Source organism: Pseudorca crassidens, chromosome 7 (assembly GCF_039906515.1).
Source record: "Pseudorca crassidens isolate mPseCra1 chromosome 7, mPseCra1.hap1, whole genome shotgun sequence".
In the NCBI taxonomy this organism is placed as follows: Eukaryota; Metazoa; Chordata; class Mammalia; order Artiodactyla; family Delphinidae; genus Pseudorca; species Pseudorca crassidens.
Window position 1 is genome coordinate 96,871,190 of NC_090302.1, and position 17,717 is coordinate 96,888,906.

Consider the following 17,717-nt stretch of genomic DNA (forward strand, 5'->3'; position numbering starts at 1 on the left):
TAGGAGCCTTCCTTTACAGAAGGTGGCGCTATGGCACAAGTTTTTGGTTTCTCTTACCAGCGTTAACTAGCGGCTTCTAAGATTGGGAACCCACACAGTTAAGACAAAACAAAACAAAAACAACAACAAAAAAACAACGCGCGGTGGCAGAATGTGGGCACGGGGGGAGGTGCATGTACTTAGCACTTGGGGCTTTGTGGGTGTCCATGGCCTGGTAGAGGTATCCTCAAGTTGGGATGGGGGCGGAGTCCCAGGGGTCCTTGGGTGGTCGGTCCCCTTGCCTCCAAGGGCAGACAGCAGGAGACATTTTACTTCAGTTCTCTTTGTCTATCTACTTACCTTTCCTTTCCCTCTGCGCATTCACTGCAGTATCTCCTCAGAGAGAGAAACTGGTCCCGCCAGCTGTAACACATGCAGCTGGACAGACTTCCAGTCACTGCCTTCATCCTCCACCTCCTCTGCCAGAAAGGTTGTGCTGGCTTGCTGCCAGAACAGCAGCCGCCTTCTATGCTGTCACAGCCTCCTGCCACCAGCTCTGCAGCCACTTCCCTCGATCTCTGCTACCTACTCCATGGTCCAGTCCACCCACTTTGGATGCACAGGTGGATGGATCTCTTGGATGTCGGTGTATGCTGTGGATAGATGCTTTTTTTTTTTTCTGGTTATGGACGTCCTAATAGTTGTAAATCAAAGGAGAGAGAGAAAAAAAGGAACGATTCACACTATCATGGTACTGACATCACCCCAGAACTGCATATTTCATTGCTCTGTGACTATTTCAACAATTTGAGTAAGTTGTGTGGAATATTAGATTTTGCCCCTTAGATGGATATTTCAGATTTATATACAAGCAAGGAAGTTTTCCAGTTAATGAGCTATGGATAGTGAAAATCTTTTTAAACTAAATATTTAAAGTAATATCAATACTAATATGAGTCAACAGCTGAGTTTCCCAAGTGCATCTTTCTGGGCACTAGCGTGATAGGGCTTCAGATTTTTGAAAGTATGTCTTTTACACTGCCCAACTCTCCAATCCTGGTTTAATAACCACAGAACATAATACAGATACCAGGGCTGCAATTTAGTGCATACTCCTGGTGGCCACGTTGAGGGTCTCTCCTGGCACAGTTGAGGTTTTCATCCACTGCAGAGATCTCTCAGCTCCTGCCCCAAGTGTTGTACATTTCCTTCTCTGAAGAACAGAATGTGTCTTCCTTAAGTACACAAGTAAATCCTCTCACTAAATCAGAATTTCAGGGGCAGGGATGGGGAATTGCCCCTTGGGTATCAGTGTCTGAAAAACTGCTGTGTCTATTTCTCCCCTGAATTTCATTGCACAAAATTATACAATCTTGATAAATCTAGAGATGTTACTTCTAACACAGGCATGTTCTAATCTTTCCATTTGTGAATTATTTTTGAAAAATATCTGAGTGTGTTGGATTGCTGAATTTTACTGACATGCCCTGTTTAAGCAGGAATGAGAATGCCTTCTGAAATGAATACTTCATTGGCAGTCCCTTCCTATTAGTGAGAACCCCTCTTCTCTATCTATATTTTCCTGGGTCCCACTATCACATACCTACCCCACACCCAGCCTGGAAATTAGACTGCATGATTTTTCTGGTAGGATGAAACTTGGCTGTTTCAATGTTTTAAGCTCAATATATTTCAGGGTTGAAATATAACTTAGATATGGAGATTTAAGAAAGTTGCTTTTGGACTTGTGATCAATTTAATTCAGGAAACATGTATCAAATGCTTACCATGTGCCAGGCACTGTGATAGAAGCTGAAGAAATAAAGATAAATAGTGGTTCTTTAAAAAAAAAAACAAAACAGTGCTGTTCCTATATGAGAAGCAGTATGATTCATTAAACTGGCACAAGTTATAATTTTAGAAACACTCCCATCACTGGGAATCTGTTCCTTTTGCTGAATATAATTTTTCAGCAGTCATGAGGGAATAATAATTGGGCTAATTAAAATTGACCTTTAAAACAGGTCTAAATCCTTGTCTGCTTAGGGTGCTGAAGGAGGACAATCCATGAAAAACTACAACCATTCTCCCTCCAGATATTTGATTCCTCTGAAGGCTGGTAGAGTCACACATCCTTGCACAGTTTTAAAACCATGAAGGGATAGAACTAAGTTTTATAAATGGGCTCCTGGATGTATAACTGGGGGAAAAGAAACCTGAAAGTTTCTCTTCTTTCTCAGTAAGTTATTTAAATCATAGCATTTATTTTTAAGTGAATACTCAGGGTAGTTGATAAAGAGAAAGCCCCCCCTGCCCTTTTTAAAAAATAAACTTTAGTTTTTGAGCAGTTTTAGGTTTATGTAAAATTGAGCAGAAAATACAGAGATTTCCCATATACCCCCTTCCCTCACACATGCTTAGCCTCCTCCATTACCAGCATCCTTCTCCAGAGTGGTGTTGATAACTTTTTTTATTTTACAGTTGATGAACCTGCGCTGACACATGATAGTCACCCCAAGTCCATAGTTTATGGTTCACTCTTGGTGTCGTACATTCTGTGGGTTTGGACAAATGTATAATGACATGTATCCAGCATCATATTATTATACAGAATAGTTTCACTGCTCTTAAAATCCCTTGTGTTCCTCTTATTCATTCCTCTCTCCCATCTAAACACTGGCAACCACTGATCATTTTACTGGCTTCACAATTCTGTTTTATCTAGAATATCATATAGCTAGAATCATATGGTATGTAGCCTTTTAAGACTGGCTTCTTTCACTTAGTAATATGCATTTAAGTTTCTTCTGTGTCTTTTCATGGCTTGATGGATCATTTCTTTTTATTACTAATGTTCCACTGTATGGATGTACCACAGTTTGTTTATCCATTCCCTACTAAAGGATGTCTTGTTTGCTTCCAAGCGTTGGAGTTTAATGACTAAAGCTGCTATAAACATTTTTGTGCATGTTTTTGTGTAGACATAAGTTTTCAATCTCTTTGGGTAAATACCAAGGAACAGATTTTGGATTGCATGTAGGAATATGTTTAGTTTTGTAAGAACCGACCAGTCTTCCAAAAAGTCTGCACCATTTTGCATTCCCACCAGCAATGAGAGTTCCTGTTGCTCTCCATCCTTGCCAGCATTTGGTGTCATTAGTGTTCCAGATTTTGACCATTTTCATAGGAGTGTAGTGGTATCTCATTGTTGTTTTAATGTGCATTTCTCTGAAGACATATGATGTGGAGCATCTTTTCATATACTTCTTTCTCATCTGTGTATCTTCTTTGGTGAGGTGTCTGTTAAAGTCAGCTTTGGACCATATTTTAATTGGAGTTGTTTGTTTTCTTATTGGTAAGTTTGAGTTCTTTGCATATTTTGGATAAAAGTCATTTGTCTGATGTGTATTTTACAAATATTTTCTCCCATCCTATGGCTTGTGTTTTCATTCTCTTGACTGCCTTTTGCAGGGCAGACATTTTTAATTTTAATAAAGTCCATCTTATCAATTCTTTTCTTCATGGATCGTGGCTTTGTATCTACAAAGTCTTTGCAGAACACAAGTTCATCTAGATTTTCTCCTATGTTATCTTCAAGGAGTTTTATAGTTTTGTGCTTTACAGTTAGATCTGTGAACCATTTTGAATTAATTTTTGTGAAGGGTGAAAAGTCTGTGTTTAGATTCATGTTTTTGCTTATGGAAGTCCATTTGTTCCATTACCATTTATTGAAAAGACTATCTTTGCTCTATTGTATTGCCTTCACTACTTTGTCAAAGGTCGATTGATTATATTTGTGTAGGTCTACTTCAGGGCTCTCTGTTCTGTTTCACTGATCTATTTGTCAGTTCTTTTGCCAATACACTGTCTTAATTACTGTACCTTTATGGTAAGTCTTGAAATCAGGTAGTGTCATTCCTACCAGTCTGTTCTTCTTCAATATTGTTTTGGTTATTCTGGGTCTTTTGCTTCACCACATAAACTTTAGAATCAGTTTGTTGATATCCACAAAATAACTTGCCTGAATTTTGATTGAGATTGCCTTGAATCTATAGATCAAATTGGGAAAAACTGAAATCTTGACAATATTGAGTATTGTCCATGAACACGGAGTATCTCTCCATTTATTTAGTTCTTCCTCGATTAATTCCTCAGAGTTTTGTAGTTTTCCTCATATAGATCTCATGCATATTTTGTTAGATTTATACCTAAGTATTTTATATTTTTTAGTGCTAATGTAGATAGCATAGTGTTTCAGAGTACTTATTCCACTTGATCATTGCTGGTATATAAAAAAACAATTGACTTTTGTATTTTAACCTTGTATCCTGTGAACTTGCTATAACCACTTATTAGTTCCAGGAGTTTTTGCATAGATGATCTTGTCATCCATAACAAAGACATTTCTTTCCTAATCTGTATCCCTTCTATTTCCTTTTCTTGTCTAATTGCATTAACTAAGACTTCTAGTAGGATGTGGAAAAGGAGTGGTGAGAGGGAAAATCTTTGCCTAGTCTTGACCTTAGTGGGGAAAGTTTCAAGTTTCTCACCATTAAGTGTGGTGTTAGCTGTAAGTTTTTGGTAGATATTCTTTATCAATTTGAGAAAGTTCAACTCTATTCCTAGTTTACCAAGAGTTTTTACCATGGATGGGTGTTGGATTTTGTCAGATGCTTTTCTTCATCTATTGATAGTACCATGTGATTTTTCTTTGTTAGCTTGTGGATGTGATGGATTACATAAACTGATTTTTGAATGTTGAACCAGCCCTGAATACCTGGAACAAATTCCACTTGTTTCAGTATGTAATTCTTCTTCTATTTATTTCAAATCTATTTGTTAAAAATTTTATTTTATTTTACTTTATTTTTTTTTGGCCACACCGTGTGGCTTGTGGGATACTAGTTCCCTCACCAGGGATTGAACCCGGGCCCCCTGCATTGGAAGCATGGAGTCCTAACCACTGGACTGCCAGGGAATTCCCTGTAATTCTTATACATTGTTGGATTTGATTGCTAATATTTTGTTGAGGATTTTTGCATCTGTGTCCATGAGAAATATTGGTCTGTAGGTTTCTTTTCTTGTAATATCTGTGATTGGTTTTGGTATTATGCTAATATTAGCCTCATAGAATAAGTTAAAAAGTATTCCTCTGCTTCTATCTTCTAAAAGGGATTATGGAGACATGGCATGATTTCTTCCTTAAATGTTTGGCAGAATTCACCAGGGAAGCCCTCTGGACTTTGTGCCTTCTGTTTTGGAAGGTTATTATTATATTATTAAAAGAATTATTTGAATTATTGTTTCAAAATTTTTAATAGATATTTGTCTATATCTGTCTGACTTATTTCACTTAGTATGATAATCTCCAGGTCCAGCCATGTTGCTGCAAATGGCATTATTTCATTCTTTTTAATGGCTGAGTAATATCCCATTGTATATATATACCACATCTTCTTTATCCATTCATCTGTCCTCAACAAAATACTAGCAATCCAAATCCAACAATACATTAAAAGGATCATACACTATGATCAAGTGGGATTTATCCTAGGGATGCAAGGGTTTTTCAGTATCTGCAAATCAATGGCTGTGATTCACCACATCAACAAGTTAAAGAAGAAAAACCATATGATCATCTCAATAAATGCAGAAAAAGCTTTTGACAAAATTCAACACCTATTTATGATTAAAGACTCTCCAGAAAGGGGCATAGAGGGAACATATTTCAAAATAATATAGGCCATATACAACTAACCTACAGCTAACATCATACTCAACAGTGAAAATCTAAAAGCATGTCCTCTAAGATCAGGAGCAAGACAAGGATGTCCACTCTCACCACTTTTATTCAACATAGTTTTGGAAGTCCTAGCTATGGCAAACAGAGAAGAAAAAGAAAAGGAATCTAAATTGGAAAAGAAAGAAGTAAAACTGTCACTGTTTGCAGATGATATGATATTAGACATAGAAAATTCTAAAGATGCTACCAGAAAACTACTAGAGCTCATCAGTGAATTCAGTTAAGTGGCATTTTCTTTGCTGATGAATTTTTAGCCTAGTTTAGACCATAATGCATATTGGAAAGATGCCATTTATATACAGTTGTGTATAAACTGGATTTGAATGTTCTGAAGAAACTAAGAGCACGCATCACCCATGAGCTGTAGTAATCCAAAGAGGTTTGTCTGGGACTGTTTTTTATTTATGGAGGGGGCAGATTTAAGTAGTTTTAGGAGGAGGTCAAGCGTTTGGAAAACACCCAGATAGTGTCACTTAGATTGAGAGGATTAAGGCAACTATGTTTTCCCCAGCTATGGGAAGTTCCAAATTTCTAAGATTTTACCTGGAGAAAAAAAAATATATAATTTTTAAAAACAGAAGCTGAAATATTGTTTAATAATTTCAGTATAAAGCTGTTCTGTTGGCAGGACAAACAATAGGCTATTGATTAAAATGATGTTACAATAGGTACAGCTGCTGAGACAATGTTTGATTATTTAATACATAAGAATTTATTATAGAAGCATGCACACAAGGATGTTCTGAGCACTCTGATCTGAATCATACATAAATCATTATGGTGGTCAGAAAGAAAAAGACAAATACCGTATGCTAACACATATATATGGAATTTAAGAAAAAAAAATGTCATGAAGAACCTAGGGGTAAGGCAGGAATAAAGACGCAGACCTACTAGAGAACAGACTTGAGGTTTTGGGGAGGGGGAAGGGTGAGCTGTGACAGGGCGAGAGAGAGTCATGGACATATACACACTAACAAACGTAGTAAGGTAGATAGCTAGTGGGAAGCAGCTGCATGGCACAGGGATATTGGCTCCGTGCTTTGTGACAGCCTGGAGGGGTGGGATAGGGAGGGTGGGAGGGAGGGAGATGCAAGAGGGAAGACATATGGGAACATATGTATACGTATAACTGATTCACTTTGTTATAAAGCAGAAACTAACACACCATTGTAAAGCAATTATACCCCAATAAAGATGTTAGAAAAAAAAATCATTATGGTGTGTTTGTATTTTCTATAAGACACATTACAATGGATCATCAGTTTCCCTTTAGAGTTCCTAAGCTTTTCTGAGCTTCTGAGTACATTTGAGCTCTGAGTACATTTGAACTTTTGAAGGAATGAGCGCATTTCAAAACTGAGATTATTTCATAGAATAATTTCTTATTAATGTGAGTGTTATTATGAAGAGAAATAAACTTGCTTTAGCCTATTTAACTGTAATATTATCTGTCTATTTTCATTTGTTAATTCTTATAAGGTTATTACTTGTACTCACCTCATTTTCCCCCTAAGTGGTAAATGTACTTTTCAGTTGTTTTGCCATCTCGTTTGTTAAAAACAATTATTTATGCATAATTGTTGTAGCTTTGAAGCATTTCAGAATTCGTCTTTCTTTTTTGGATAGAAATAGTATCTATCAGACTTTTGATAAGAATAATATTCAGTGGAAATCAAATATTTTTTAATGATTCCAGAAAAAGAAAATTAAATTGTGTCTTAACAATTTTGGCTCCAGAAATCGTAGTATAAAATATAGACATTTCAGATTGAAAACAACGGTTAAGGAGATTTTTGGGGGGCATCTGAGACTTCACCTTACTTGAATGTAATTTAGTTAAAAACACAGTGAATGTACAGAAAATACTGTCCAAACACAGAGCCGCTCTTTTCCAAGTACCTTATTGGACATGGTCACATTTTTTGATCACGTGCATTCTCAAATTTGACTGTGTGGAAGTGAGTTGGAACAACCAATTAGGGTTGTAAAGAAAATGATCACTTTTAAAATTGTTTCTCAAAGGCAAAGATGACTTCATAAGAGCAAGTACATCTTACTCTTTCTTTTTTTCAAGACTAAGATTCATATGCCTTCTCTTGAGGAAAGAACAAAAAATGAGAATATGGCTTGGAACGTTGAATGCTGCCTTCTATATCTCTCTATAGGGAAAACGTCCTTATAGAATATTTTGAAGAAGCTTATGTGATGACTTGTCTTACCATACTGAAAATAATAAAAGCAAACACTTTAAATCCTCATAGAAACCCTATGAGTTGTGTGATTCCCCTTTGTCCAGTTGTGTGATTCAGGTGTGTGACATCCTCATTGTACAGATGAGGTAACTGAGGCTTAGGGAGGGCCAGTGACTTCCCAAGAGTAGGCAGCTTGGTAAATGCCATGCCCACACCCTGTCTGCCTCCAGGATCTACACTTGGTCCTCACTGTTTCCAACCCAGAAAGGAGAGACCCCAATATGGTGAGATGAGAAAGATGTGAGCAGAGGGGACTGAGTGGGGAGCGTCTGGGGAGACTCAGAAAGGAAGCCGTGCTGGGGGGGTGGGGGAGGCTGGGAAAGGAGCAGGCTTCCCAAGCTAAACAGTTGATGGAGATAATCTTCACTTACCCTCAACCAGCTCTGTGACTTTGAGCAGGTTAGTTAGATCCCTGGGACCCCTTTACCTAAAGGGGGAATGATGTAGGCCTGGTCTGCTCAACAGGCTGTCACCCCTGAGAAATTGTCACGTTAACATTCGAGTTAGCACAGCTGACTGTGGATTGTGGATGATCCCAATCTTCTGGAATTTTCTGAATGGCTAATAATGCCCCAGTAATGTCTCAACAGCTTTGTACTTGCAGTGCACACACCACGGGTGCTTGTTTGCTCTTCCTTGTGCCACGGACCCTTCGGGCACTTTGCTGAAACCTGACCCCTTCTCACAGCAATGCTTGTAAATGCATAAAATGTATACATAGGGTTACAAAGTAAATAGTTATATTGAAATGCTGATATCAATGTACTAGAAATTGTAACATAATGTCTTCTTAGTTATTAGCACATTATAAAACAAGATCTAGTGGTGACTTTAATAAATACTGTTATTTTGAAGTAAAGGGGACCATAAACAATATTTCTAGATATCTGTGACAACGATTGCCATTAAAATATCTGTAACTTATGTTGGTAACAAATGCACGGGCACTGGTGAATACAGTCTGGTTTGTCTACATTTTTGACTGAAGAATATGCTAAATTTTAGCTAGAGGTTAGTGAAAATAAAGATGTAATTTGTTCTATTCATCTCAACGGACCCCCTATATCATATTTGTACCACATGTTAAGAACCCCTGAGCTCTGTGGTTCACTGCTTCAAGATCTGTGAAAAACCCTCCTGAGCTTTGATTGAACTTCTAATGAATCTTTAGATCAAGCTAGGGAAAACCAGTACCTTAAAAGTAGTCTTCCTATTTGCAGTCATTGTAGTCTGAATTTATGTAGTTTTTCTTTAATGTCTTTCAATACAATTTTTATAATCATCTCCATAAATGTCCTGCAAATTCTGTAAGATTCATTCTTAGATACTTTATATGTTTTGTTAGTATTTGCTATTCTATTTAATTTAATTTCTAACTATGGATAAGTTTAGAAATACTATCAGCTTTTGTATAATGAATTGTTAAGCTAGCCAGTGACTTTCAGAATTTCTACCTCCATAATCATATCATCTGGAAACGATAACAGTTGGGGTTTTTTTCCCCTATTTTGTGCTTTTAATTTTTAAATTTTCTCATACATACTGATAGGACTTCCAGTGCAATGTTCAATAGAAACAGTGGTGCCTGTGAAAGTGTTCTTTCTGAGTTTCAAGGAAATACTTTTAATATTTTCCCATTTAGGAGTGATGTGCTGGAACCAATTTTTAGCAGCTAGCAAGAGCCAATCATTAACTTCTCATGAATTTGCAGGAAAATACAATCATTATTAATAATTAAATTATATAAACGTAAGTAATTAAATCATATTAAAACAAAAGTAATACATTCTGAAAACTCACCACTTCCTACTTTATTTTATGTCATCTTGCTGTTATCAGTGCTCTCGAGGTTATTTACGTACCTTGTGTCTGCGTGGTGAAAATACTATATAATGATGTGATGTGTGCATTCTTTTTCCGACTTCATGGTCAGTGACATCACGTTGATAGCTTTGAATTGGCCATGGTACGAGTATTTACACCATAGAAAGTGGCAAATGCTACCAATCAGGGTTTTTAATTTTCCTTAAGAGCCTGTTGTTAAACATTTACTAACACACCTCTGATCAAGACTGATGTTTGCCACAGGCTCTAGCATTTTCCTAGCCTGTTAACTAAAAAGAAAGGAAATTAAGGAAGAAAAGAAGGGAGGGTGGCAGGGAAATAGGAAGGAAAGGAAAGTAAAAGGGAAGGAAGAAGAGAGGAAGAGAAGACAGGAAAGCTTTAATCAGTGTATTAACCCAAACGTGGTGTTTCCCCCCAGATAGCTGTGATGCTCCTCTGGCGTCTGCCTTGCCTCGGGCTTCCTTCAGCAGCTCCTCAGAGCTGTCCAGCAGCCACGGCCCTGGCTTTGCAAGTCTTAATCGCAGAGACGGTGAGTCTGCAACTGTCTTTCTTGTCAATCTACCCTGATTCTTTCACAGACAGAATTATTTTCATTTTTAGTTCATATTCCTTCTTATAGCTCAAAAATTAATTATACTGAGTTTAATGAAATTGAAGAAAGCAGCAGGTTCATCATATCAGCTAGTATTCATCTGCTACCTTTCTTCTTGCTTATCATCCATTTTTTGGTTTGTTTTGATATCTTCCTTCCCTATTGATTGCCAGCAAATGGTCATCAATAAGATTTATGAGAAGGGAATTGTCGGAGCCTAGATTATTTCCAGGGTTATCCTCCAAGGAAATTCAGTGGAGCAGGCTTTTCTCCGACACAAAATAATGCCATACTTTGCTGGGGATGAATGCCTACCCCCCAAAAATGGACCTTTGTCAGTAGTATTTATATTTTGTGATGCTTAGACCTCATCCTTTTTGCATTCTCATTTTACTACTCTATTTTGTATAGCAGCTTGTCTGTACATATCTCTTTTTATCCAAGGCTTTCACAGTGTGCTTACAAATTGTAATGAATTCAGCTACATAACATCCCTAAAGAAAATGTACGTTTTACGATCAATGGACTTCTTTTCCAAAGGCTTCTGGCTAAGTGAGCAGTCAAATATGGATAGATAATTTAGTACTCATGGTTTTATTTGAGCATCTCACCCTTGCATTTCCTGACATGATCCTACACTGAATTTAATTAAAAAGAAAAAGGAGCCGTTGCTTTAAGAAGAGTAACGGTGTGTCCCTGGGAAGTGGTGGGGGCTTTGGAACAGAGTGCCTGGCCTCCTGCCCTTCTGGGCATCCTGGATTCCTCACTGTTCTCTACATATCAGAGGGAGATGCAGCTATTCTGAGTGGCCTCAAGGATGATCTGGAATCATATCTGTTCTGAATAACTCAGGGGGCCTCTGAAAGATGCACAATGATGCTTTTATAGAATTAGACAAGATCTCAGAGCTGCATCTCTCATAAACATGAAGATTTCACAGGAGATGCACAAATAAACTTGGTCATACATTTTATTCAGTCATGAATGAGGTATTTAGTACATGTCTGGATGATTTATAGGCTTGCCGGGCAATTCTTATTTTATTTCTAAGGTGAGAAATTAGCAAAATCATCTTATAGTCTTGTCAATACAGAACTTCAAACAAATAAGAACTGCAAAGCCTGAGATCAACTCAGATCCGAATGCCTCTCTACTGTGTGTTTCTTTAAAACTTGGTCAGGAGTGTCTATGAGAGAAGCAAAACAAAACACACAGTAGCAGTGGATTTTTGTTTATTTTATGCAGAAAGAGCTGCAGCCATGAATGTTAAATGCCAAGGGCATTGAAAGTGGTCACTGGGGACACTACACGTAGAACTTAAGGGAGTCACATGTGAACAGTCACAGTGTGTTTTTTTCCTTTAATATTACTGGCATTTAATTTGAATCACAAATTAACAAGTATACACTTATTTTTATTTAATTTTTAATTGTCTGTTTACAAAACCATTATAGGGTATGTCTGCATTTAGTACAGGAATCTGTTTTACAATTAGGCAGCTGTGTGTGATTTTTTCATTATGGATGCAGTTTTTGGAAAACTACCTGTTCTGTCCTGCTCAGGCTGCTAGCAGACTGCATAGCAGAAAGGGAATCAGAGGTTACCTAGACAGGTCCAGAGGGAGGATTTCTGCATTTTTTACATCCTGATAGCCAGAAATGGTATATGTAGATAGTTGGAATTGCTCCTTAAGAAATCAGAGCTGGAGCAAATGCTTAAATTTCCCTCAGCAATGTAGGCAGGGTTGTGACAAAAACGTCAATATATACATCCCAGAGATCTCTGAGTGGGATGGTCAGGGAGCATCCCCAGGCCCTGCCGCCCTATGGCCCCTTTTTCCTGGGAACATCTGTCACTCCTGCTTATCTCACCCTGTCCCCACTCACCCAGCCCTGCCTGGAATCTGGAATGAGTTTTCTGTGAATTAAGATGCATTTAAGTGAAGAAAGAAATACACAGAGCTTGATGAGCTCCCACCTGAGACAATGTAATGAAGATCTTGGAGGGAAACTTCCCTTGGTTACCATTTCAATTTAGCCATTTACTTGTTTGACATTTAGATGCCCTGGAGATAGGTGAATCTGTTCACGTCAAATTATCCCACTTGACTTTGCTCCCTTAGGTATCTTTCTGCCCTGGACCTTGTTCCAACTTGAAGAAAGCATGAGCTATTCTCCTTTTTACCTCTGGGTAATTTCCACCTCTGGGTAATTTCCCCCTCTGCACAAAGCTGATACTCATTATGACAGTGCATGCCCCGTGGCCACCAGGAGTAGGGGTCATTTTTATCTTGATCAGTGACCAGAATAATTAGGGCCCTAGCTGAGAGTTTCCTGTTCAGCCTTTCCTCTCCCCAGAGACACAAGTCACTGCCTGTGTCTGAGCCAACCAAAGGTGGGGGAAACAATCACACAGGGATAACTAGAGACAGAAACCTTCCAAGATATCTGCCAGTATATCAGTATAAAAGACAGTCTGGCTATTGATAAGCAAACAATACTGAATAACTGACAAATCACAGGGATATGTTCTTAGAAGGGGTAGAGAATGAAAAGGGAGCTAAGCTTTAATAAAATACCCTCACACGAACCTAAAATGATTGTTTTTTGCTTGTCTGCAAAGCAGAGATTGTAACACCTGTCCCACTTGCCTGGTGCGTGGAGGAATTGTGACGTAGCACTTAGAGCATCTGGGAGGGTCCTGAACACATCACATGCTTGTGACAAGTTTTGGCTTTCCTCATTTTCTCTCCTTTATCTAGTATAAAGTGGCAGGTAACGGGCCATTCAGTAATGAAAAGACTGCAATGCCCCACGCTCTGGATGTCATCCCTCTTTCACCATGACTGTCTCCCGTCTTGTGATCATGTTTGGGAGAGAAAGTATTGTGCTAGACGCTCTAACACAGCTTCTTGAATTCTCATTGCAGCCCTAAAGCATACCTATCACACTTTGCTGGGAGGGATGTTTTGTGTTCAGTGTCCCAAGCTGTGGAACCTTGTTCTGTGCAAGTCAGACCCTCTGGACATGTTCTCCTTTGTATAAATTGTGACACTTTATTCAACTAAGGGGCTGAGGCAGGAGACAGGAGGGTGACAATGGAAAAAGACAGTCTGTGATGCGGTCAGGGGAAGAGCTGGGTGGGAGGGTAAGTGCTTTTCTTGTGGGTTCAGCACTGGTGACTCCAAAACAGTAATTGCAAATTCCTGGGCTCTGTTTCAGGGGGTATTGGTTCCCAGGGGGAATTTACTGAAGATTTGCAACATTTAATAATGCAGGCTGATCAGTTTCAGAACCACTGCTCTGCAGCTGCCAGCTGGTGGGGTGGCTGTGCTCAAGCTTACCCACGTTAATGTTGTTTCAGTGTATTTTGTTTTGTTTTCCATTACAGAACAGTGATCTCCCTTACCCCTCAGTAAAATTGTTTGGTGCTCCCTAACAGTCCTCAGGTTATATTTGTGCATTTCCCACTTTTTCCAGTCATTAGAAAAAAGGGCATCTACCCCAGTGGACTGTGTGCATGGGCGAATGCACAGTAACTCACATCATCACCCTACAGGGGTCTGGGGATTACGCCATGGCTGTGTTATCCAGCTGAAATGAATTGCTTTGCAGCACAGGGAATTCTGCAGTTTCATTGCTTTATCAGGGTACCTACTTAATCAGATAGCTTAATTTGCATACCAGTAGCACCTTCTCACCACCAGTAAGGAATATGAAATGTTCAAGGTTGATTACCTGCAGATGTTGAAGAGTGGTTGACAGAGATGTGGCTGCATCTGTGGGAGAGGCTGGTCCCAGGGCAACATGCTGGAAGCATGCTGATGCTTTTCACTCTTGCATTTCTGTACATGTGGTACCCGTGTTAATGATACTTCCTGCTTCAAGAGAAATTAAAGATGACAGAGAAAGATTGTGAAATGCAAAAAGAAAAACTATCTTCAGTACATTCTTTACAACTAAGAATACAGGACATTTAGCAGTTTCTCAGAGATTTAAACTGATTCATATAAAACTTCAAATGTAGAACCTTTAAGTTAAAATGATCAGCTAAATGCCAACACCTAATTTCTGACTTCTTTTGGCAATTATTATAAAATTACAGGCAGTTGCAGAGTAATGTTACTTGGGACAATTAGTTAACCCTCAGCTAGAACCCAGAAGGACTTATCATTCATCAAACATAAGATGGGACCTTTGCATAAATCAGTAGAAGTAGCAGGGAGGTGTTGGGTGGTGATCAATCTTGTTATTAAAGACAAAGAAAGACTGAAAATTATCACAGGTTGGAAGACACTAAGGAGACAAGGTGACTAAATGCAATGTGGGATCCTGGAACAGAAAAAGGGAGCTAGGGGAAAAACTGGAGACATCAAAATAGTTTGTCGTTTTGTTACCATTGTACCAGTGTTAATAGCTTAGTTTTGATAAAAAATACCATGGTGATGTAAGATATTAACATTAGGACACACTGAGTAAAACTTAGACAGGAATTCCCTATCCCATCTTTGCAGCTCGTTTGTAAATCTGAAATTATTTCAAAATAAAAAGTTTAAAAATACATTACAGAACCACCAGAGTTGTGGCGTATTTAAGATGTGGATCAAAGGAAAAGACATTGTGCTTGTGGTTGAGAGGAAATTTTGGAATAAAGATTGCAGGAAATGAGGAAATCTTAGAAAGAATTTGAGTTTTAAAGAATTTGTACGCTTTAAATTTTGCTAAGGGTTATACATGTAGTGCAGTTAGTGGAGGACATAGTGAAACAACAGATGTGCCCACTTGCGAGTTTCACCTCCACACCCTGATGTAAGTGCTCCACTTCCATTTTCCTTTGAGCTGTCTTGTAGCCATGTCACACATCGCCTGACATGTACTTGGTCGTAACAGCTTTTGTTATCAGGACATGGATGTTAATAATAGCCCCGAATAAAAAGATAATAAATGTTGTCTAAAGTGTCAGACCTTATTATGAGAGCCTCAAAATAGATGACAGGACAATGGGGAATATTTTTTTTTTTTTTTTTTTTTTGTGGTACGCGGGCCTCTCACTGTCGTGGCCTCTCCCACTGCGGAGCACAGGCTCCGGACGCGCAGGCTCAGCGGCCATGGCTCACGGGCCTAGCCTCTAAGCGGCATGTGGGATCTTCCCGGACTGGGGCACGAACCCGCGTCCCCTGCATCGGCAGGCGGACTCTCAACCACTGCGCCACCAGGGAAGCCTGGGGAATAATTTTTTTAAAGCTAGCTTTTTTGTGTTAGGGACTGTGTACATGACACTGTTTTCTAGACACGGATAATTAGCAAAATATCAGTTCCAGAATGCATTTCAAACCTATTTCCCAATTTTTATATTGCATAATAATTTAAATTCAGAAAATTTAATATGACATCTAAATCCAAATTCAAAACCCATGTTTCTGTTAAACTAGAAGAACAAAATATATCAATAATACATTCACAGGTATCCCTAATTCTTCGGTTTCTCACAGGCACTGGAGAAAACAAAGCACAGTAATTTCCACTCTGCACCTATTGTCTTGAATACCTGAGAAACTCCTCCTTATTCACTTCCTCTGGGTTCTCTCTCACCCTCCTTGCTGCCTTTGTAGAACTCTCCCTCCCTACACAGAAAGCACTTTCACCTCCACCCCTCCCATATTGCATTTCAAATCGTTCTGTGAAATGTCTGCTTCTCCTATGAGTCTGTCAGCACCTTGAGTGTAGGGCTATGACATAGCCATCTCTGTTATCCCAACATTCAACATTGTACCTCCTCATGCTGGGAATCCAGAATTAAGGTATTCTAGCTTGATTTTCCTTTATGTCCAACAAAGGGCAAGTCATGCATTGAAGCCCATAAAGACACTAGTTCCAAGCACTGATGTAATGGCACGGTGTTTAGTTGTCCACCTATTCCATTAAGCAATTTCACTTAGCCGGACACCCCAATACCAGAGAGTCAGGGGTTATGAACTAAGAAACAAAACAATTAATATAGGCTCCATCCATTTACATTTAGCCTGTGTTTTTATTTTGTGTTTGTGTGTGTGTGTGAGAGAGTGTGTCTGTATAATTATGAAGCATTATATAATGCAGAATTTGAAACTATGATTTTCATAAATCTTATTTATGATCCCATTCTTACAGGTTAATATAGATTTCAAAGATTTCTCTGTCCTTACCGGTTTTCTTATTTTTATTCCCACAAAAAGGGGCTGGTGGCTGGTCGCCCCTTGTGTCAAATAAATACCAGTGGCTGCAGATTGACCTTGGAGAAAGAATGGAGGTCACAGCTGTGGCCACCCAGGGAGGATACGGGAGCTCCGACTGGGTGACCAGCTACCTCCTGATGTTCAGCGATGGCGGGAGGAACTGGAAGCGATATCGACGAGAGGAGAGCATCTGGGTATGTGCTTTATTGAAAAGCAGTCTGTCGGAGTATGAATTATGCCGGTTACTGCATGTTGCTGCCCATCTGTCAGATCAAGTATAGAAACAGAGCCTCCTCAGTTACCTGAAAATGTTTCCACTGAATGTAAGCCACATGTGACATTCCAGAATACACCGTCCATGGCTAATTCATGAAATAAGTAAAACAATTTTATCATGTAGTGAAATATTGAAAATGTCTTCCCATTATTCCTTTAAATAGTGTGAAGTCTAAGGAATAAATAAGTCACATACAACTGATTTTATTTTTGTTTTATAACAAACACAATAGTTTATATTGCCTCAGCATTTTTAAATAAAGCAAGTTCATTTTCTCTATGCCCTCTGATAAAGTGAAATTTCTGAAAGACCCTGATCATGTTAAAAAAAAAATGTAATGGAGAGTCTCTCTGTGGAGGACTTGTTGAGGGATGTGTTGAGTTCCTTCTCCAACAGGAACTTGGGCACCATGTGGCCCCTTGTAATTTATGGACAATAGATCCCTAGGATTCTTTGGAATCATAACTATTTTATATCAGGGACATAGTTTCTACTTCTGATTACATATCCATGCTCCTTTTAGAAGAATTAAATTTTGTTTGCTTAACTTTTTGAATATTAAAATATATGTAATTTATTATATATTTAGCATTTCATACCTTTAAATCACAGTCTGCTCTGAATGAGAAGCTCTAAAAGTGGAGTGTTGTAAAGGTCTGCAGCAGGTTTGCAATTGGCTGATGGGGTGTGGCCTGAAGAAGATTCATCAGGTGGAGAAGAGATTACTTTTTTCTTCTTATTAAAAATATAAT

The 17,717-nt window shown here is 38.6% G+C and overlaps 1 protein-coding gene across 1 annotated transcript in view; it reads left to right on the forward strand.

The window, feature by feature from the left end:
* Nucleotides 1-17,717, forward strand: part of LOC137228089 (contactin-associated protein-like 3) — a 197,579-nt gene that overhangs the window by 27,932 nt on the left and 151,930 nt on the right. The window contains exons 2-3 of the mRNA XM_067745051.1: nucleotides 10,301-10,411; nucleotides 16,689-16,882. Of these exons, the coding sequence (XP_067601152.1) occupies nucleotides 10,301-10,411; nucleotides 16,689-16,882 (305 nt within the window). The remainder of the gene's footprint in view (nucleotides 1-10,300; nucleotides 10,412-16,688; nucleotides 16,883-17,717) is intronic.